Source organism: Homarus americanus, unplaced genomic scaffold, assembly GCF_018991925.1.
Source record: "Homarus americanus isolate GMGI-L3 unplaced genomic scaffold, GMGI_Hamer_2.0 scaffold36970, whole genome shotgun sequence".
NCBI classification, from domain to species: domain Eukaryota; kingdom Metazoa; phylum Arthropoda; class Malacostraca; order Decapoda; family Nephropidae; genus Homarus; species Homarus americanus.
In genome coordinates, this window is record NW_024740094.1 from 2,904,699 (window position 1) to 2,927,047 (window position 22,349).

General features: G+C 44.7%; 1 protein-coding gene across 2 annotated transcripts in view; it reads left to right on the forward strand.

Annotated features, from left to right (window-relative positions):
- Positions 1-22,349, forward strand: part of LOC121875150 — a 79,248-nt gene that overhangs the window by 47,726 nt on the left and 9,173 nt on the right. Inside the window, exons 4-6 of one of the 2 annotated variants that reach the window (XM_042379574.1) lie at positions 8,425-8,517; positions 13,751-17,732; positions 21,317-21,970. In XM_042379574.1, the coding sequence (XP_042235508.1) occupies positions 8,425-8,517; positions 13,751-17,732; positions 21,317-21,970 (4,729 nt within the window). The remainder of the gene's footprint in view (positions 1-8,424; positions 8,518-13,750; positions 17,733-21,316; positions 21,971-22,349) is intronic. The other variant, XM_042379575.1, reaches the window with a different exon arrangement.

A 22,349-nucleotide genomic window follows, 5' to 3' on the forward strand; every position in this document is an offset into this window, starting at 1 on the left:
TTGTTGTTGTTGTTGTTGTTGTTATTGTTGTTGTTGTTATTGTTGTTGTTGGTAGAGAAGCACCAACCAATCTTAATGTTTTTGTTAGGTCAGGTGTGATGCAGTTGTCTTTGTTTCTGCTTTTGTTAGTTGTTTTGGTGGTATATGTGAGGTGTTATTCATATTGTAATTCTTATGAGAGTAATTACGGCAGTGTTTAATGGTCAACAAAAGCAGTTTACGTAATTAGTTGTCTATACGTGATAGTTCAGGTGTGTAATAATGATAATGATGAGGATAATAATAATGATAATGATAATAATAATAATAATATCACCTCTACCTAATTACGAGTTATATTAAGGGCAGACAGACAGAATAAGAGAAAGTCAATCGCCCTTAAAACAATGTATATCTGTCAGCCATTGTCACCATTATACCTTCAAGATCATAATTCTCTCTCTCTCTCTCTCTCTCTCTCTCTCTCTCTCTCTCATTTGGTATTCTATGAGTTCCTTCGCTTGAGCACCTTCCATTGTCTCTTGGTTAGGTTATGTAATGTTAAGTTCCTGTTATTTTTTTTTGTTTTTTGTTTTACTCTTTATGTTTAGTTGTTTTTTTTGTCATTATTCCTGTTTTTATTGGTGATTTCTCTTATTCTTCTTTCGTTTCTTTGTTTTTACCTTTCGTTTGGATGGTATATTAACTTAGATTTCCTTTTTTGTTTTTAGTTGTCTGTTATTCCTAATTCCTTGTTTTATTGGTGATTTCTCTTATTCTCTTTCGTTATTTTTGGTTTTTCTCTCTCCGGGTATCCCATTGTCTTTGTTATATCAGATTGGATTATCATTGATTTGTGTTATCTGTAATTCCTTCCTTTATTTCGTATTCTTGTGTCTTATCCTTTCATCAGTTTTTCATTACGTCTTTGTTTATCACTGGTTACTCTATCTCTCATTCTTTTATTGCGTATTATTCCTGTCTTCTTTATTCGTATTTGTATTTTTATTGTTTATTACCCTTATTCTCATTTATTATTATCCTACTGTCTCCCATGAGGCGTTACGTCAACACTCCATTCACAACACAACGCACTCAACGCACGCAACACACGCAAAACAAAAACTTTCACTATTTATTTGTATTCACGCGCCATAACACCCACCCACTACATCGTGACGTAACACCCTCTCATCATCACTCGTTGATTGTGAAATCGTGACGTCACGGATCATTCACGTCCTCTGATTGGTAGTAAACCGTGAGGCGGCCATTACGCCCTCTCTCATGATTGGTTTATTGTGTCCCGTGACGTATTAATGACGGATAAGGAACAGCTGATCCAGGAAGCTTTTGTTTACATGGTCGCGTGTCTAAATATCACCCGTATGATAATGGCGTCTTGTGAATGATACAATTATCATCCTTTACGTATTATACAAGTTTATTTTATTAACTCAGGTGTGATTTAAGATAGACAGACAGACAGACAGACACAGAGCTCCATGTTCCGGGTTACAGTAAGACAAGACAAATTGATCGCTATATTCCCAGCCTCCGTCCTTCACCATAATGCTCACTCACTCTATCTATCCCTTCCTCTCTCTCTCTCTCTCTCTTTCTCTCTCTATCCTACGCCCACACGGAGGCAATATAAGGCCGGAGCCACGCCCAAACCCCGCCCACACACACACAAACACACACAGACACTGCTCAGGTTTCTTAATATACACCTGACATAACTAGATTCTCTCTCTCTCTCTCTCTCTCTCTCTCTCTCTCTCTCTCTCTCTCTCTCTCTCAGCACCAGAATTTATCCCCAAAAAAGCAACTCTATTTATAAGCAATTTTACACAAACCGGATTTAGTGTAGCGTACCCGTATTGATATATGATTCGATCCACTGTTAACTGAGGCGGTAAATACGGGTTATATTACACGTATTTCAACTTTTATATCCGTATAGATGTCTGGAGGTTTATATATTTACTTTCCCGTGTTATTTTTATGTCTGAGTCGAATTGTATGTTGATATTTCTTGCCTTTATTGATGTGAAAATGTGGTTTATCGGAGTTTTTCTGATAATTGTTGGATGTATCGGGAGAATTGTGTATTTTTTCAGTATTTTTAAGCATATTTTTGGGGAGAATTTAATATACTGTGGATAGATTATGAATGTACTTTGTATATTGGTGTATGAGTGTATTGATAAACAGATAGATATACACATAGACACACACATGCATACACACACACACACAAACACACACATACACACCTGAGTGAATATTTCAGAATAATCAACTAAATACAATAGACTAAATGTAACTGAAGTAATGTGAAAACTGATGCACAATTCTGATAAAAACTTAAGGTTGTGTTTATACCAGAGGCGGGTCCTGCTCTCCTCCCTAACGTTTAGATCATGAGCCAAAAATATTCACTCACCCGCCCTACCACACCTGTTTTGTTGTGTGTGTGTGTGTGTGTGTGTGTGTGTGTGTGTGTGTGTGTGTGAGTGTGTGTGTGTGTTGTCATGGGTGGTGGCTAACCTTAACATATATATATATATTTAACATTATTTACACATAAAATAATCTCGCTATATACGGATCATTTAACAACAACAATAACACCAACAACAACAATAACAACAACAACAACAACAATAACAACAGCAACAATAACAACAACAGCAACACCGCCAAATATAACATTATTGACCTGACGAAAACAAACTTTACGCCAATTTTTCGCCAATCCGATTCCATCTTTGAAATTCGCGCCAACAGAAATCACAAGCTGGGGTTAGGTTAGGTTAGATTAGGGTAGGGTAGGTTAAGTTGGGTTAGGTTATGACAAATTAATCTGTAGATCCTTTATCAAACCGGATTAACTTTTCTTTTAACCGGATTAACCTTCCTCTTAACCGGAATTAACTCTCCTAGACCGGCATTACTCTCTCCTTGACCGGATTCCCACTCTCCCTCTCACCCAAGTCTTCCTCCCTGGGCAAATTTACCCTCCCAGGGCTGGTTCTGCTCCCTGGCCACCTTCACCATAATGATAGTGTTGGCCACCTGCTGCTGGGCCAGGTGAGGGGGTTTACCAGGCCGGACCATGGCCACCCTCATACTGGTGACGTCACGTGTGGTGTTCCTAACCTAACCTAACCTAATCCAGCAATAAGTATACTAGAATCGATCATAAACAAACAAACACTAAGTGAGTTAGACAATCACTATGTCTCCTGTTGAAACCTTTCCAAGTTTAATCCTGTTGTGTCCCCATGATGGCCTAGGGGCAAGGGGGGGGGGCACACACACACACACACACTGCAGGTTGACAGGTTTACATAAGAAAGGTGAAGGTATTAAATGAACTTTATCCGTGTAAAGGTTAGGTTACATGAGGTTAGGTTCGATTAGGATTGGTTGGGTTAGGTCAGGTTATTCAGTCCTCAGAGATTTCTACTGTAACGGTCTTGAACGCCATAAAAACTTTCTTCAGGGAGTTCTAAAAAAATATGGATAATTACTTTCTTTTACTTTCTTTTTTGTGCTGATCATCGAAAGTACTAATTCATTACTTGTCCTTTTAAATACTTATTTTTGTGACATAATTTTCTCTATACTTTCTACATCACATTGCATGTACTTTCTTTTTCAATGATTTTCCTCCGTACTTTCTTTTCAGCCTTTTATTTGCTTTCTTTCCAATGTTTTTAGTTTGTTTTCTTCCGAGTCTTATAGACTTTTTTCTCTAATGTACTTTCTTTCAAACCTCTACTCCGCTTTCTCTTTATTTAGTTTGAATTATATGTTAATTTTTTATCAAACATCACGAGTTACTTTCCTTTAAAAGCTTTCTAAATTTAACACCTTTATGGGTTTTCTCTCCACTTTCTTTCTGGTTTTTAAATTACTTTCTTTTCAATAGTTGTCTAGGGTAGTTTCTATTTCTATTTCTAACACACAGTCTAGCTACTTTTTAGATACTTTCTCTCTGTTTTTTGTTACACTTTATTTCTGGTTATTAGTGTACTTTCTCTTACGACTTCGACTCATTCATAAATTTATCTAAAACCAGTTACTTTCTCCACAGATTTCAATGAATATTACGAGTAACTTTCTCCTCATGAGTGAATTTTCTACAGACTTTCTTTTCCCATGGATTTGTACTTTCTTTACGAGGTTTTAACATACCAATATTAACCAAACTTTGACCAATAATCTACATCAATATTTACCAAACTTTGACCAATAAACTACATCAGTATTTACCAAACTTTGACCAATAAACTACATCAATATTTACCAAACTTTCCAAACTTTCACCAGCAAACTTTCCCCGCCCTAGTATCCAATAACCAAACAAGGGAATTACTTTAAAAAAACTTGTTTCATTCAACCTGTTTCTACTTCCTCTCTCCCTCTTCCTCTCCCTCTTCCTTCCTCCTCCCTCTACCTCTCCCTCTACCTCTCCCTCTCCGTCTCTCTTATCTCACCACATGGAGAGTCTCACAGGCCGACTTTACCTCAGCTAAAAAAACACAGATTGGTGTGTGTGTGTGTGTGTGTGTGTGTGTGTGTGTGTTTTGAGTAGGGCGTAGGTAAGGAAGGTACAATAAGTGTGGAGGAAAAGGGGGGGATAATAAGAAGGAAAGGGTGAAGGGGGATTAAAGAGGGGGAGGGGGAGTATAGGGAGAAAGGGAGGAAGATAGGGAGACGATTAAGTAATGTGGGGTGGTGACCTTGACGTAGTACCAACACCCCCCACCTCCCCCTTCCCTCATCTCTCCCTCCTTCCCTCCCTCACCCTCCCTCCCTCCCTCACCCCTCCTCCCTCTCTCACCCTCCCTTCCGGTGGTGCCAACCAGGTGCTGGGTGAGGAGGCTGGGGATGTGGTCACACACACACACACACACACACACACACACACACACACACACACACACACACACACACTCAATACGGGACATAAGCCTGACGCATAAACTAAATACATTAGGTTAGGTTATCATTTCCCCTCATATTCCCCTTCTATTACCTCTCTTCTTGTCTGTTCCCCTTTTCTCTTTATCTCTCCTTCACCTTCCTCTTCTCTTCTCCCCTCACCTTCTCTTTCTCTATATTCATCATCTTCCTCATTCCTTCCCTTATACTCCTCCCTTATACCTCATACCTCACTACTCCCCACACTCCCTCCTTACCTCCCCTCACCCTCACCTCAGCTCACCCTCACCTCCCCTCCACCCCCCTCACCCTCACCCTCACCTCCCCTCCCCCCCCTCTCCTGCAGTAGGCAACATTCCCTCACGTCGGGGTGAGTCATGGTACATGGGTTCTCCTCCCCCTTACTCATGAGGAGGGGTGAGGAGGGGTGGAGAGGGGTGAGGAGGGGGGTGGGGGTGAGTGGAGGAGGGGGGTGGAGGGGTGGGGGTGATACATATGGTGCTATGAATGTCAATATCATATTGTTCATGCTATCTATCTATCTATCTATCTATCTAATTGCACGTCTATTTACATCTATTCGTCACACACACACACACACACACACACACACACACACACACACACGGGAGAGTCAATAAAAACATAAAATAAAGATGACATTATTTAAAATCATTTTACTAACATGTGGAAAATAATGCAACACAATACAGGTGAACGAAACATTGTGTTACGTTATCGTTCTGTCCTGGGTAATTAAACAGGTGTTGCCTTAACTTTTTTAACCTCAGGTGTGACAATTATTTAGTTTTCTCTTACGTTTTTTTTTGTCTTTGGTGTTTGTAGATGTTTTTGTTTTTGTAAATTGTAAATGAGTTTTTTGTAAGTTGTAAGTTACTTTGTCTTTGTAAGTTGTAAATTATTTTGTATTTCTAAGTTGTAAAATATTTTGTCTTTGTAAATTGTAAATAATGTCGTGAAATATATAAGTGATTTAATCTTTGTAGTTTGTAAATGAATTCATCATTTTTCATGTGTAAATCATAATGTTTCATTTGCAGTTTGTAAATTCGTAAAATATTTCGATCTGTAATAGTGAACTGTGACCAGACACGTACAGTAGGTCTGTTAGTCTCTGGTGGAAATAATGACTGATACACACACCACACAGACAGACACACACACATACACACCACACAGACAGACACACACACATACACAGTACACACAGACAAAACTTTACACAGACACGACACACACACACATACACACACACGCGATACAGACAGACAGACAGACACACATAACTCTATACTGACGCGAAACATAAACTCACATACACAGACAGACACACACACTAGACACACACACAGGAGATAAGTGTAGCGTACATACAACACGTCCACACGCCTCACCAACCATGTAGCGACGCATTAAGTACATGTTGGTTCCGTGACTGGCGTGACTGAGAGGTTGTTATTATTACTTGTATTGTACACACACAGTGATCCGTTCCTTAGTGCTGGTGTATGTATGTATGTACGTAGGTATGTAGGTATGTATGTATGTATGTATGTATGTATGTATGTATGTATGTAGTTATCATCAATCTATCCCTCGTATACCTTCTTCACTCTCCTTCATCTATCATTTATCACAATATCTTTCCACCCTGTTCATCCATCATCTTTTATTCTTCTCTATCCACCTTATTCGTATCTCCATTCTCTCTTCTTTCCTTCACCATTTCCCAGAATCGTTTATATTCATTCATAAATCATTTCTTTTTTTTGTTGCGTCTCCATCATCAAGTTTTCATTCTCTGTTTTTATCGTCTTTTCCTTATTTCGTCGATTTTCTTGTATTATTTTTCTTTTATTTGAGTTATTGTTTAATATGTTATTCTAACTGTTTTTGTAATGGTTATTTTTGTTTTGTTTTGATTTTGTTTATGAAACTTTTTTGTCGTCTCGTTATAATATTTATTTTCGTCAGGTTTGTCCGGTATAATATAGTCCAGTAAGGATTTTGTCCGGTATAATATAGTCCAGTGCTAATTTTGTCCGGTATAACATAGTCCAGTAAGGATTTTGTCCGGTATAACATAGTCCAGTAAGGATTTTGTCCGGTATAATATAGTCCAGTGCTAATTTTGTCCGGTATAACATAGTCCAGTGCTAATTTTGTCCGGTATAACATAGTCTAGTAAGGATTTTATCCGGGCACCAGCGGAGGCAACACCCACTCACAGCGTTATTTTGAAGACCACCATATGGCAACACCAGGCTTGACCATGGCCAACCAGTTAGTTACCTCAGTATAATATGCCTTCATAAACCTCTATATTAACCTGTATCTAACCTTTCTATAACCTTACTAACTACTTGACACTAACAACAAACTACTTAGGGATTAGTTAGGTTAGTTAGAGTTGATGGTGAGGTGTGTGGGTGGTGAGGTTGACCCTGAGTTGCCAAGTTCTGTTATGCTTGAGTAAACCAGGTCAGGGCTTGGATTCTCACAGGTACCTAACGTTAATCTATCTCTCTCTCTCTCTCTCTCTCTCTCTCTCTCTCTCTCTCTCTCTTTATATCTCTATCTACCTCTCTATCTCTATCTCACGCCACCTCTTACACACGATCTCTCTCTCTCTCTCTCTCTCTCTCTCTCTCTCTCACTTTAGGCTATGGTACAACGACCCATCCTCCATTTTCTTCTCTATATACTACCAGGTTAAAGATGGCTGTTACTTTGACCAGAGACTCTCGTGGGCCAACCAGATGTCTTACACGTAGAGAGAGAGAGAGAGAGACGGGGGCGGCCAAGGTAAATTCACAAAGGTCGCCCGCTTCCACTGCCTCCTACCTGTGAAAGCTTGGCCACCCTCCTCTGGCCATCTACCACTAGCCACCTACCATCCACCATTGGCCATCTTACACTGGCCACCTATCACCCACCAATGGCCATCCACAACCCACTAATGGCCACCTACCATGTAAATACATATATTTTATACATTCATACATATTCAGTAATACACAGAATAAACTCCCCATCAGTATAACCAACTCAGACAACCAACTCCAACTCTGTCTGATAATATAACCTCTGGAGATGTGGTCGACACTCTGATCTGGTGACAGTGTTCAGCCAGCGAGAGAGAGAGAGAGAGAGAGAGAGAGACCAGGTGTGACAGAGGTGTTTCCCCAGGGCGCTTCTTGTGCCTTCGCTGTTTTTCGCATCTTCAAAACCGCTATGATGACTCAACCCTCTAATACCACGCCTCTCTCTCTCTCTCTCTCTCTCTCTCTCTCTCTCTCTCTCTCTCTCTCTCTCTAAAGAAAATGAGAGTAAAAAGAAAATTAGTTTCTTATTAGGTTCACAACGTTTAATATTTCGTGACCAATGACCTTTCTTTTCCATTTGTGACCTGTAGTGACCTGGATTACCTATATGTGACCTGTAATGACCTGTCTTCTTCTCCCCCAGGGCCGAAGAGAGTCGTCGTGGTCGTCTGTGACAAGTCGTCCACCAGTCAGCCTCCACGACCCCCTGCCAGTGTTGGACCTTGATGCTCTACAGGTGTGTGTGTGTGTGTGTGTGTGTGTGTGTGTGTGTGTGTGTGTGTGTGTGTGTGTTAGTTATTTCTCTTACTACTTCTATTACCATTATCAATAACAATAAAGAACAAGAAGGAGTAGAAGGTAATTTCACCGTTATGATGGTTTGAACAAGTGTTTTGATGGCTTCGTGGTCAGGAACAGTTAGTGTGTGTGTGTGAGACTACCCCACACCTGCCTAACTACCACGTCTGTCTGTATCTCTGTCCATGAAATCGATCATCAGTGACACGTGTAGCATATATCCCTCCCTTCCCTCTGTAATGACTAACATACACACGGGAAGGTCGCTGGGATAATGAGAGGTCGACGGAGAGGGGCGAGGTAAAAAGAGAGGGAAGGGAGAGGGGTGGGTGGGTGAGAGGAAGAGGGGGTAGGGTGTGAAGGAGGGTGGGGTGAGAGGGAGGGAGAGAAAGAAAGGGAGGGAGACGAGGTGCAAAAAGATAATAGGAGGAAGTGAGGAGCACCTTGAGACGTCCTTGGTCTGCCCTCACGCTCTCTCTCACTGAGGGAAGGTGAGAGAGAGACAGAGAAAGAGAGAGAGCGAAGCAGAGAAAGAGAGAGAGAGAGAAATAGGAGGATTCATTCTCTTTAGAATTCTTCTTTCTCGTTCTCTCTTTCTCAATCATTTTCCTCGTTAACTCTTTCTTTTTCTCTTTCTCTCTCACTCACTCAAGGAGAGAGAGAAGTAAAGAAAGAACAGGGAGAGATAGGTATGGACAACTGTTTCTCTATTTTCTTGTTTCTCGTTCTCTTTCTCTCTCTTTCTTTACCTTCTCTCTCTCTCTCTCATTCTGAAGGGGTAAAGGGAAGAAAGAGAAAAGACAAAAAGAAAGGAAAATATAGAGAGAAAGTGGAGACAGACAGAGACACACAAGAGAGAGAGAGAGAGAGAGAGAGAGAGAGGTGATCGTTACCTTGTCTCACCCTTCCTCCCAAGTCACCTCGCCCAACACTCATTCCTTTCCGCTAGATGGGATGGGCGGACGGTCTCTGGGAGGGTGTCTGACAGGGGAGGGAAAGTGGGCGGGGAGGGAGGGAAGGAGGGACGGAAGGACAGCTGTTGGTGGGCGAGAGGGAGGGAGGGAGGGAAGGAGGGAGTTTGGGACGGAGGGAGGGTGAGAAGGAAGGACAGCTGCTGGTGGGAGGGAGGGAGGGAAGGAGGGAGTTTGGGACGGAGGGAGGGAGAAGGAAGGACAGATGCTGGTTGAGAGGGAGGGAGGGAGGGCTGCTGGTGGTTGCTGGATAAGAAGGAGGGACGAAGGAAGAAAGAGAGAGGAGGAGATGATGAAATATGATAAATACAGGATATATAACGACAGGACTAAGAGAGGAGGGAATACAGGAGAGGTTGTGAGGGGGTGAGAGCGCTCTCTCTCTCTCTCTCTCTCTCTCTCTCTCTCTCTCTCTCTCTCTCTCTCTCTCTCTCTCTCTCTAGCCAAACAGACCTTGTATTTATAACCAATCACCATTCCATTATTTTTCCAGCACCTCGAACCAAAACAACAACGCCTAACTAAACAAACCACACACACACACACACACACACACACACACACACACACACACACACACACATAACGAGATGTGTGGAAGCTCAGGTAAGGAAAGCTGGGTCGTATATAATCTTACCAGAAATTTATTAATATTCTTGAACGATAATTTTTGAGATATCGTCGAGGTTTAATTCAGAGAGAGAGAGAGAGAGAGAGAGAGAGAGAGAGAGAGAGAGAGAGAGAGCAACAACACGTTTCCTTACTCTAACTGTTCTCTGTCTCCTGACCAACTTACATACGACCTTCTGAACTGAGTGTCTTGTAATGGCTGTTATTGTTATTATTAGTGTTATTATTATTATTATTATTATTATTATTAGTAGTAGTAGTAGTAGTAGTAGTAGTAGTATTGTAGTATTATTTTGATTTACAATTATCACTTTTCTTGTCTTGATACAAATATTCTCGTGGATATATTTAACAAAACACCGCCATGTACTGTGCAGAGTTACATATTGCATAAGGCCGTGTTGAATGTATCGTAAAGCTAGCAACATGAGGTCAGTGATTCTCTCTCTCTCTCTCTCTCTCTCTCTCTCTCTCTCTCAATTACACCATCTTGATCACGTGTTAGTTAGCCAGGATCCCTGAAACACCCATCCCTCCCCTTCTCTCTCCCCCCTCTTGCCCCCCTCCCTTCCTTTCTTCCCTTCCCTTCCCTCTTTTCCTGCCCTCCTCCTCCTTCCCCCCCTCCCCCCCAACTTGCAACAAAGGAACAACAACCTCAATATACGCTGTTATCACCTCTCTCTCTCTCTCTCTCAGTCGGTCGTCACCCCCTCTCTCACCTCTCCCACTCCTCCCTCGACCTTCCTCTCTTCCACATTTCCTACTTCTCATGCCTCTCCCTCCCTCCGTCTCACCCACATGACCTCCGCTTCTCCCTCCGTCTTTCCTCCTCCTCTTCCCTCCCTTCCTCTCAGCTTTCCCAATCTTCCTCTTTCTTCTCTTCCTTCTTATACACTGACCACGTACACCTAGCCTCTCTCCTCTCTCTCTCTCTCTCTCTCTGTCTCTCTGTCTCTCTCTCTCTCTCTTCATGTCATCTGTCTCCACCCCACCTCCTCTCTCCCCCTCCTCCCCCCTCCTCCGCCTCCGCCTCCTCCTACTCTTCCTCATCTCTCCTCCTCCTCCTCCTCATGTGTCTATCAACAAAGGAGTTAGTGGCGGAAGTGGTGGTGATGTTGTCGAGGCGCCCCAGGTGTTGCCCCGGGCAGGTGTGGGGAGGTACAGCAGGTGTGGGGAGGTGTAGTAGGTGTAGGATGGTTTAGAAGGTGTGGGGTGGTGGAGTGATTGTGGGGAGGAGCAACAAGTGTTGGGAGGGAAAGATATGGGTAAGGAGGTACAGGTGTGGGATAGGGACAGGTGTGGGATAGGGACAGGTGTGGGATAGGGACAGGTATGGGATAGGGACAGGTATGGGATAGGGACAGGTGTGGGATAGGGACAGGTGTGGGATAGGGACAGGTGTGGGATAGGGACAGGTGTGGGATAGGGACATAGGGGACAGGTGTGGGATAGGGACAGGTGTGGGGGGACAGGTGTGGGGGAGGTACAGGTGTGGGATAGGGACAGGTGTGGGATAGGGACAGGTGTGGGATAGGGACAGGTGTGGGGGAGGGAAGGGTTTGAGAAGATGGAGGTGTAGAGAGATACAAATCCCTTAATATCAGGTGACCCCAGTTGACCCCAAGTTGACCCCAGTTAACTCCAGTTGTTCCCAAGGTGACCCCCAGTTGTCCTCAGGTGACCCCAAGTTGACCCCAGTTGACCCCAAGTTGACTCCAAGGTGACCCCATACTGATGATCCCAGACTCCTGTTGACCCCACGTGACCCCAATGGATTGTTAACCCCGTGTGTCCTTTAGTACCGAAGACGCTTATTAACCTTTCTGACCTTAGGTTCCGGGTCGAGCCACACACACACACACACACACACACACACACAGAGGGGAGCCGGATGCCACATCTTACCCGTGATATAACCGGCTGACTTCCACAGCCGGCCGGACGAAAGTCGTGAACACCCAAATGACCTAAAATTCTTCTTAAATGACACGCAGGTTAGGTTAGGTTAGATTACCTCACCTCACTACACCTGACTTACCTCATAATGGACCGGAAACGCACTTCTGGTTGAGCTCTCCTTTTCAATATATAACAATAGAGAGAGACTCATGCATGGTGATATATAGCCAACGATATAGTGGTGATATAGGTGTCATATACCTGTGTAATTGGAACCACAGGTGATATAGTGGTAACAAATGGGTTTATACGCCTTTATAAGTTAATACACTCGTGATATAGGTTCATATACTTGTATAAAATATGCTTGGTCATATAATCGCGATATACCATTATATATAATCGCATACCTGTTGATATACTAGAGATATACCTTCATATACATGTATGACTGAAACAGCTGATGATATACCTATGGGATATACCAGCGTGACCGAAACACGCGTTGATATACTCGTGAAATTGGTCCGTATAATACCGTATAACCGGAAGCTTCTGTGTAGTATACTTGTCAATTATGCGTATAACCGGAACATGGGGTGATGGAAGGGTAGGATAGGGTGAGGGGGAGAGGAAAGGAACAAAGGAGAGAGAGAGAGAGAGAGAGAGATAATCTGGTGATGTGAGAACGTATGAAACTTTCTCACAAAAACTCCACCAAACAGATCACTTCTCAGAACGTCTTAACTTTGTTGCCTTATAGACTACGACACAAAGGTTCATAAGTCAAATAAATCCTCCCGAAAGTGATGTGTAAGAGACTCAGTTTAGAGGTTTACTGAAGCCATGACACACATTATGAAGGCCACAGTGGTAGTCGTAATTGTGTTGTGACTTTACCTGTGCTTTACGTGGTCTACGAAGCTCTCTAAGTCTGAATTGAGAGGAGAGATGTTGACTTTGTTTATACACATGACGTCAGTGGTGTGAGACGCCTACATGAACGGGTTCACAGCGTTCGTGGGCGATGGATCCGGCTAGGTATAGAGGACGGTGGGTCACACAGACACTCATTATCTCTCTCTCTCTCTCACTCACCCTTGGCTATTACCGTATCACTGTCTCTCACTCCTGCCTCTCATTAATATACCGTTCATCATATATATAAAGAAATCAGACAATACAGATATACAGTTAAGCATGTACACACAATGCAGGTATACAGTTCAGCATGTAAACAGACAATACAATGTGCACCAACAAAAAAGTGCATTTACCACGTTAGTTCACTCCCCATGTGTTTAACTGTGAGAGAGTCACTTTGTCGAGGTGTTAATGTGTCTGTGAAGAACTATTTCTCTTGTGACCTTGTGTGTGTGTGTGTGTGTGTGTGTGTGTGTGTGTGAAGCTCTACCTTGATTTATGAGATAATCGGATCTACCACTTCTCTAACTTTATTTCTTGTGTTTATTTATATCTTTACTCAATGTTTATTTTATCTTTACTTTGTTTATTTCTATGTTTACTTATTGTTTATCGTGTTATGTTTACTTCTTGTGTTTATTTCTATATATTTAGTTATTGTTAATATTTCCATCTCACCATCATGAATGTTTGTAAAGATCTTGTAATATTCCCTGACGTGTATCTCACCCGGGTCCTCTCCTGCAGGTGGCTCTGACGCGGTTGGATCACTCGCCACAGAAGGGGAAGGCGTACGTGGGTCGGAGCGGCGCCCTCAGTCACCGCCGACCACCGTCCCGCAGTTCTAGACGGTCCTCCGCCGACAGTCTCCAGCTGCTCCTCGACCAGCAAGACCTCGACACCGACCTGGTCATCCCGAGGGTAGTTAATATCGAGGTACAGTTCGAGGGTAAAGCCAAGGATCGTAAACAGAAAGAGAGGCAGGTCGCCGGTAAACAAACAGGGAGCTTTAAGGAGCACAGAGACGAGAGACAGTTTGCTTGTAAACAAATAAGAGACGTCAAGGATCACAGAGAAGAGACAGATATCAATCATACACAAGCAGAAGACACCAAGGAGCATAAAAAACAGAGACATTTCCCTTGTAGAGACACACGAGACTTTAAGAATCACAGCCTCAGCTTCAGGGAGGAGCTGAACGACGCGCTTGAAGCTAAACACAAACCAGAACGGAAACAAGAGGAGAGTAACAAGCCGAGAGGTCTTGACGCCCGGCAGGAGATACGGAGAAAACTCTTTGAGAATCGCTATAGGAGATCTGATGCTTCTGTCGGAGGATCCAACCCTCTGCTGAACAACTTCTCGAGCGAGTCTGAGGAATCCTTCAGGAGGATCAAGGAGGAGGTCGCTCGCTTGGCCGCTAAGAGGAGATCCTCGAGTGATATAAGTGACTCCAGGACACCAAGTGACTACTCGTTTTCCTGCGGGTCAGCACAAGAGGACGAGAGGAGGGAGAGCCTCAGGAGGTGGAGTGAGGAGAGGGAGTCTGTGTTTGACTCAGCCAGTCTCCTCCTCGACAAGAACTTAGAGGAGAATCGGTCGTCGTCGGAGGCAGATGTCGTTATCAGTGACCGGGAGAGCATCGCTGACTCAGGCCTGGTGAATCGACGGACTGTGATCACCATCAACGAGAAGAAGAGCAAGTCTGCTTCCAGCCTCACGCCCGAGGAGCCGACAACACCGCTGTGGGTCAGAGACTTACAGACGAGGAGATCTCTCAGGGGCAAGGATCAAGCGCCCCCGAGGTTAATTCCCATTGAAATCGATCAAGATTTTGAAGGAGGAATAAATGTTTCCATCGTGAGTCAGACAGAACCCAACAGGAAGGACAGCACCTCGCGTATGTACGTTCGTCAGAGTGACTCAGAAAACAGACCTTCTAGAGCCAGCGCCTTCAACGTCAGGAGAACTATAGAGAAACGACAGATACAGCAAGAGAGACGTGAGAGAAGAGCTCTGAGAGAAAAGATCAGAGAACAGCTGAGAAGTCTCTCTGAGGGACGAGAGCGTAAGGACTCGTCCACGTCTCATGGATCCTCAGTCCATCTCAGTCAAAATTCAGTCCGGTCTAAGTCTATGAGCTCACTGGACCAAGATCAAGAAGACTTCAGAAGCGAGTCTCCTCTGTTCAAGGTTCAGTCTAGCCCGACGCTCGAGAAGGAGAAAGAAGAAGTGAGAAGTTACCTGTTCGGTGTTTCTAACCTGACAGAGAGCGGTGACGTGTCCCCGACCTCCAGGGAGGACACACAGTTGACCTCCAGGGACACTGCACAACCCAGCGACAACCAGCAGGAACCTCGCAAGACCTACGGCTTCGTGCGGCCTCAGCCTTGGCAGTGGACACAGTCGTGGGACTCGCTCAAGACTGCCCGAGAGGAAGTGAACGAGAGAAAGAGTCGCAAAGTCAGTAAGTCAGTAGACTCAGTTCAGAATTCCTCTGACGTTGGCAGTCGACAGTCATCGTTTCAGTCGAGTATCTTAGAGCTCGGGTCTTCTAAGCCGTCTTGGCAGGACTACAATCTTCGCCAGACGGAGCACAGGACACACCTCCTCTCCTCGGTGATAAGTCCTCCCCTTGACAGCCTCGAGAGTACCAGCTCGTGTCCTCCAGTTCTGTCAACACTTGACCCAGACACAGCCAAGCGGGACAACTTATCTCCCGTACGTGAGGAATTTTCCCCCAACAATCCCCCAGTCCCGCCTCCTCGGAGGAACAGATTAAGTTCGTCGACCGGACAAATCACACTGGAGGAAGAAGATAAACCTAACTGGATCCGACTGGCAAAGGAGCGACGGAGTCTTCGGGCAGCTAAGCAGGTGGATCAGCTGTCCGATAGAGCCTCGACTGCCAGTAAGGAGCCAGAGTGGGTCGCCAGAGCTCGCAAGAAGCTCGAGTCACTCAATGTGACACTCACAAGTACCACCGATTTTAGCTGCGCAAGTTCCTGCGTCACTGAATCATCATCTGCTTGGAGTAGAGGTGGTCTGGACGCTCTCGATGATCTGAAGGAGGAAACTTCGCGGATTGGTGAAGAACTGGCCGAGGAAGCTTCTGCCAGGGTGAACGAAGAATTAGGGTTACACAAAGACAGCAGCAGGATGTTGGAACACAACACGGAACGTTCTCGAGAACCTTCTGCTGAGAGGCCGCGGGTGTCCTTCGAGCCATCTGCAACTGAGGCTTCCGATGGTGATTCAAGCAGAAGATTACGTACTCGGAAGCCCCAGAAGGATGAGGTCCGCTTCGGTGACCTCAAGCACGACTGGGGCGGCGCTCAGACTAAAGCAACAAAAACTAGCAACGGGAAGCAGAAAGAAATGCGATTTGGTGAGATCCAGGTGAAAGAGACGCTGCCTGAACCTCCGGAGAGAACGAAAGCAATGAGGTTTGGTGACCACGTCCCGTCATCGTCGACTCAGAAAGCTCAAAGTAACTCAAGTGCGACGAATGGTAGCCGTCCCGTGATGCGCTTTGGTGACACTCCGCTCAACCTCTTCCCCGCCTCCGAGCCCAAAGGCCCACAAAGTAGCTCCAAGTTCGAGTCGGTGGCTGGACCAGACCCGACCAAGATGACAGCGGAGCAGCTCAACCAGAACGTCGAGGAGTACGACTTCCCGATCCCTACAGGTAACGAGGATGCTTCTGAGCTGATGAGGTTCCTCGAGGAGAGCTTAAAGAGGACAGAGGTCGTTCCTGAAGTAGTAATCCTGGAAGATCACCGCCCGAAGCCCAAGAGCATCCTGAAGAGGCGGTCAGTTGAGAACGTCCTACACGAGCTGAAGAGAGAAGAGCGAGGCGAGGTGCTTCAAAAGGTAGAACACCGGAAGAGCGCGTCCTTTGACTGGGACTCCGTAGGTAAGGGAGCTGATGCAGGCTTGGACAACATGGGTCACACCAGAAATATCGTACACAGGTTAAGCAGGGAACACCACAAGCCACACTCAGATACTCTCCATAAAGCTAAACCACAACCACAACCACCACAACAACACCAACACAACCCAACAACCATCACCACCACCACAGCTACAACTACTGCAACTAATGGCAGCTTCTTTAATGTCAAACTTCGGCATGTGTCATCTAACAAGCGCGAACCAGCAGTCACTAACGAACCGCTTCGCTTCCACTCAGAACACTCGCTACACAGACGGCCACAAGCTGTCTGCCTCAACACAGAGAGACACAGTGGAGACTTCTCATCCCTCAATACATTTACCAGCAGTCGGGAGATCCGTCTCGAGCCCCGTAGGATCTCTACTACAGGCGGCGACAGTCACGGGTCCTCCTCCGCCTCCAGTCAGGAGTCCCTCTCGGACTCTGGGGGCGTCTTAAGCCACTGCGAGACAGACAGAGCCGTCAGCGAGGTGAAAGACGACGACGATCACCGCTACGAGAACAACAAAACGACAATAAGGAAGTTAAGGACGACAGACATCCCGAGAAGAGACGAGGATAGACGAGTCACTAAACGAGACACAAGCAGCGACCACGACAGTAGACGAGACCTTCTTCCTAAACCCACAGTGTCGTCCACCATCACGTGCACCAGCAGGAAGGTGGTGACAGTAGGCAGTAAGAGTGTGAGGGAGCTGCTACAGAGGGTGCAGGAGCCTCCTTCACCAGCCTGGGGCACCTGCAGGACCGGGCGAGGCTTGGCTACTACAGGTAAGACCCTCTCATCCCCCCGTCAGATAACACTGTAGTGCTCGTGTGTCGCTGTGAGCAAGTGGTGAGGCAGGTACAGTGTGTGTGTGTGTGTGTGTGTGTGTGTGTGTCTTTGTATACCTGCAGTGTCTGTCTACAGTATGCGTGCTGAATAAATGTAAACTTGTATGACCATTTTACTGTCTGTATGTCTGTCTGTCTGTCTGTCTGAAATATTCACAAATATAAGACCAACTGTTCAAAGGTCATCATCAAGTGAACAAGGAAAGGTCGAGGGTGTCTTTAACTGGAGTGACTGGGTGAGACTGGATGTGTCTGACTGACTGACTGTAACTGACTGACTGACTGTTAGGGTGTAAATGGTTGAGTAGGTATGACTGAATGGATGTAAATAGGTGTAACTGTCTAACTGGAAATGAGTGGGAGAAACTAACTGGCTCTTACCAAGCATTTGTAAAACGTATCCAACTGTTAAATATCAAAACAGTTTATTTAATTTTTGTGCTGAATGTCATCAAGCAAGTAACATTATTAGACTGAAAGCAAGTAACATTATTAGACTGGAAGCAAGTAACATTATTAGACTGAAAGCATAACATTATTAGACTGGAAGCAAGTAACATTATTAGACTGGAAGCAGGTAACATTATTAGACTGGAAGCAAGTAACATTATTAGACTGAAAGCAAGTAACATTATTAGACTGGAAGCAGGTAACATTATTAGACTGGAAGCAAGTAACATTATTAGACTGAAAGCAAGTAACATTATTCACTAGTCTTTTATGTAAGAGAAGCTTTATTACAGCTCAGTGCAAATGACTGTTTACTGTTGACTGTAGTTTCATATTGCATAGATATATTACAAAAAAATACTTATCATCTATTTAATTTAATACATACTTGTGATATCACTTGTCTAAACTTATAATATACTTAAGAACATTATTTAAGTAAGCCTTCTCCTCCTTGGTCCATATCATTACTTACAAACTTTACTTACTTAACGTGTATGGCATTTTAAGTAGATATAACATTACTGACCTTATGTAGAGTTGTATTATGGTGTATTATGGTGTATGTATTATGGTGTATTATGGTGTATTTCTGAACATCTGTTACTAAAAACATTCATCATGCTTGCTGTATATATTGTATGTGTGTTAGAATGTATTATGTGTAGTTAGAATAAGGATATACATATACATAATAATATACAGAGTGTGAGTGTATAGTTGAAGGTGTAGTGGTATGGTGTAGGTGTGGTGGTAGTGTATAGTAGAAGGTGTAGTGGTATGGTGTAGGTGTGGTGGTAGTGTATAGTAGAAGGTGTAGTGGTATGGTGTAGGTGTGGTGGTAGTGTATAGTTGAAGGTGTAGTGGTATGGTGTAGGTGTGGTGGTAGTGTATAGTAGAAGGTGTAGTGGTATGGTGTAGGTGTGGTGGTAGTGTATAGTAGAAGGTGTAGTGGTATGGTGTAGGTGTGGTGGTAGTGTATAGTAGAAGGTGTAGTGGTATGGTGTAGGTGTGGGTGGTAGTGTATAGTAGAGGGGTGTGGTGGTATGGTGTAGGTGTGGTGGTAGTGTATAGTAGAGGTGTGGTGGTATGGTGTGGTGTGGTGGTGGTGGTGTGGTGTAGAAGGTGTAGTGGTATGGTGTAGGTGTGGTGGTAGGGTGCAGTGGTAGGGTGTAGTGGTAGACAGAGTGTAGTGGTGTGGTGTAGTGGTAGGTGTGTAGGGTGTAGTGGTAGGGTGTAGTGGTAGAGTGTATTGGTAGGGTGTAGGTGTAGTGACAGAGTGTAGTGGCAGGGTGTAGTGGTTCGGTGGAGGTGTAGTGGTAGAGTGTAGTGGTAGAGTATAGTGGTAGGGTGTAGTGGTAGGGTGTAGTGGTAGAGTGTATTGGTAGGGTGTAGGTGTAGTGACAGAGTGTAGTGGCAGGGTGTAGTGGTTCGGTGTAGGTGTAGTGGTAGAGTATAGTGGTAGGGTGTAGTGGTAGGGTGTAGTGGTAGGGTGTAGGTGTAGTGACAGAGTGTAGTGTGTGTGTGTGTACAATACAGTACAGTAGTTGCATCAGCTTGTTGTCACTAACCACACCGTCACCCCCTGTGTGTTCCAGCTCTGGTACGCTCGACCCTGCTAACACGACTCACTAACCATCGTCCCAGTCCAGCCTGGCTTCACTAGTACCCCCACACACCCCCTCCGTCCTTCTGCTGCTGTTGATGCTGATGGTACTGCTGCTGGTGCTGCACTAGTCTGGCTTCAAGGGGAAACACACCCACCCCTCCCTCCCTCCCTCGCTTGTTGCTTGGAGGGAAGGGGTCCTCTGCCAGAGACATGAAGGGGAGGTGTTGAAAGTCCCTCCCCTTCCCTATGTTTCCCCCCTCCCTCTCTCTACCTGCGCCCCCCCCCCCATAACACCGGCTGTGACCATGTGAATGATAGTACTGATAGACTGTGCCGTGAGACTTGACTGTACCTGGACACTTTGATAAACTATAACTGTTGGTGGTGTTTTAGCCAGTCTCTGTAGCCAGTTCTGAATGTATGACAGTCACACACAACGCCTCTATAAAATGTTATGTGAATGAATAAAATTTTCACAGGTTTGAGGAAGGTTGGTGATGATAAACAGTGCTAAATGAGATATATCAGAGGCAACACTAACCAACCGTACTATTATCTGCCAGTCACGGGTGTAGGAGGGTACAGAGCAGAGGTAGAGGAGCCAAGGTAATCCCCCTAAGCAACACATCCCTCCTCTCTCTCCCTCTCCCTCCCCCTCCCCCCGCAGCAGGAGTGTTTGGTGTGGGTGGGTCTAGAGAAGAGGTAGCGGAGCCAAGGTAGTGTGTGGGGAGGAGGGTGATGTGACCAGCAGCACTCAGCTAACCAAAACAATAACAAGAGGCAGTAGACCAACCTTCTTGATCATCCTCATCGTCGTCCAACACCAACACCTCCTGCTGCTTGCTTGTATCTTGCCAAATTTCTCCACAATGAGAAAAAAAAAGAGTCTCTATGCATGGACTAACTTAATTTATTTGTGATATGATTGTGCCTTTAGAAACATTTTATATTAAGTAGAGAAGAACAAGTAATAATGTATATATGTTGAGTCAAAGGAGTGAGTAAAGCCTTGGGTGTGAGGTGGGACTCTCACACAGGTACGACAAGACATATTTACTGTACCTGTGATGAAGAGATCAAAACACGTCACCACAGCGTCAAGGCGCGAGAAAATAACTCATGAAACTCCGAGTTACAGACGAACAGATATAAAGAATAAGATAATAGTCATATCATTGATGTGTAGAGAAGCATGTGTAAGCCGAACATTGAGGAACTCGGACACTATACATTTTGAACACTATGAGACTCAAACAAAGCCAAACTAGAAAAATATAGTTGAACAAGAGTGCCAATGAAACTCTTATATGTGTACTTGGTGTAGACAGTTCCCTTGTGTGTGTGTGTGTTTCTATGTGTGTACGTAGTGCATGTGTAGCGTTACGATGACTACTCATTCACTGTACGTCTCCTGCTAAAAAAAAATTAAGGTTTTTATCGAGAATGACATTATCACCTACAGAGCCCAAGGACGACATCAACGTCCCCCTCCACGGTGACCCCCTTGTGAGTGCCTCCAATGTTGATGAGATGGAGGCTGACTTTATCCTCACCTCCAGTGCCAGACTCCATGACTCCAGTGACACACATAACCTCAACTTCCAACTTGACCTGAATTCTCAATCTAACCTCCACCCACAACCCCATCCCCACCTTCAACCCCACCTCTTCCCACAGTCCCATCTCCTCTCTGACGTTCCCCAACACAGGAGCGAGACGACCTCCTCCCTCCTAGGTCCCGAGGACAACTGTGCTCCGGGTGCTGTGGACAGAGTTGTCCTCGTAAGTACTGATGAATCATTGAATAAGACGGATGAGTCAGTCGAGGGCGAAGATTCAGCTAAACTCGGTGAATCAAGCAGTGAATCAGAGAACACAACAAAGAACCACCAAGAGATGATTGATGCAAATCAGGAAGACCATAAGGAAGAGAAACAGGAAAACTCTAAACTGGAGATATACTGCGAAGAAGAGGCCACAGTCAGTGAACAACTGGGGAGCCTCGACACTCACCAGGATCTACTAACACCACACCAGTCCACACTCACCATACACCCAGCTTATCTTGCCTCTTACCAACTCACGCCAGTTGTCGTACAGTCACCCGCCACCATAGGTAAGGTCCCACCCAGTCTAGTGGTGCTACAGCCTCCTGCCACAGTAAGTAAGGTGCCAGTCTAGTGATGCAACAGTCGTCCAATGCCATATGTAAGGTGCTAGTCTAGTTACAGGCAATTATATCCCACCGTTGCCACCTCATGTACCAGGCAGTAAAATCCACCGCTGCCACCTCATGTACCAGGCATGGATATTTGGTATGCCATCTGGTAACATCTATGTAACTAGCTGTTGAATGTCAGGTAATCCCATCAGCTAGTCACCTTTGTGTGCTAGCTGGTGAGTCTGTCAGCTATTAAAATGATACTTTGATTGAAGTACTGCTGAGTGTGTGTTGAGTCACAAGCAGTAAAGCTCTGAGTTTATGCAGGTTTCCC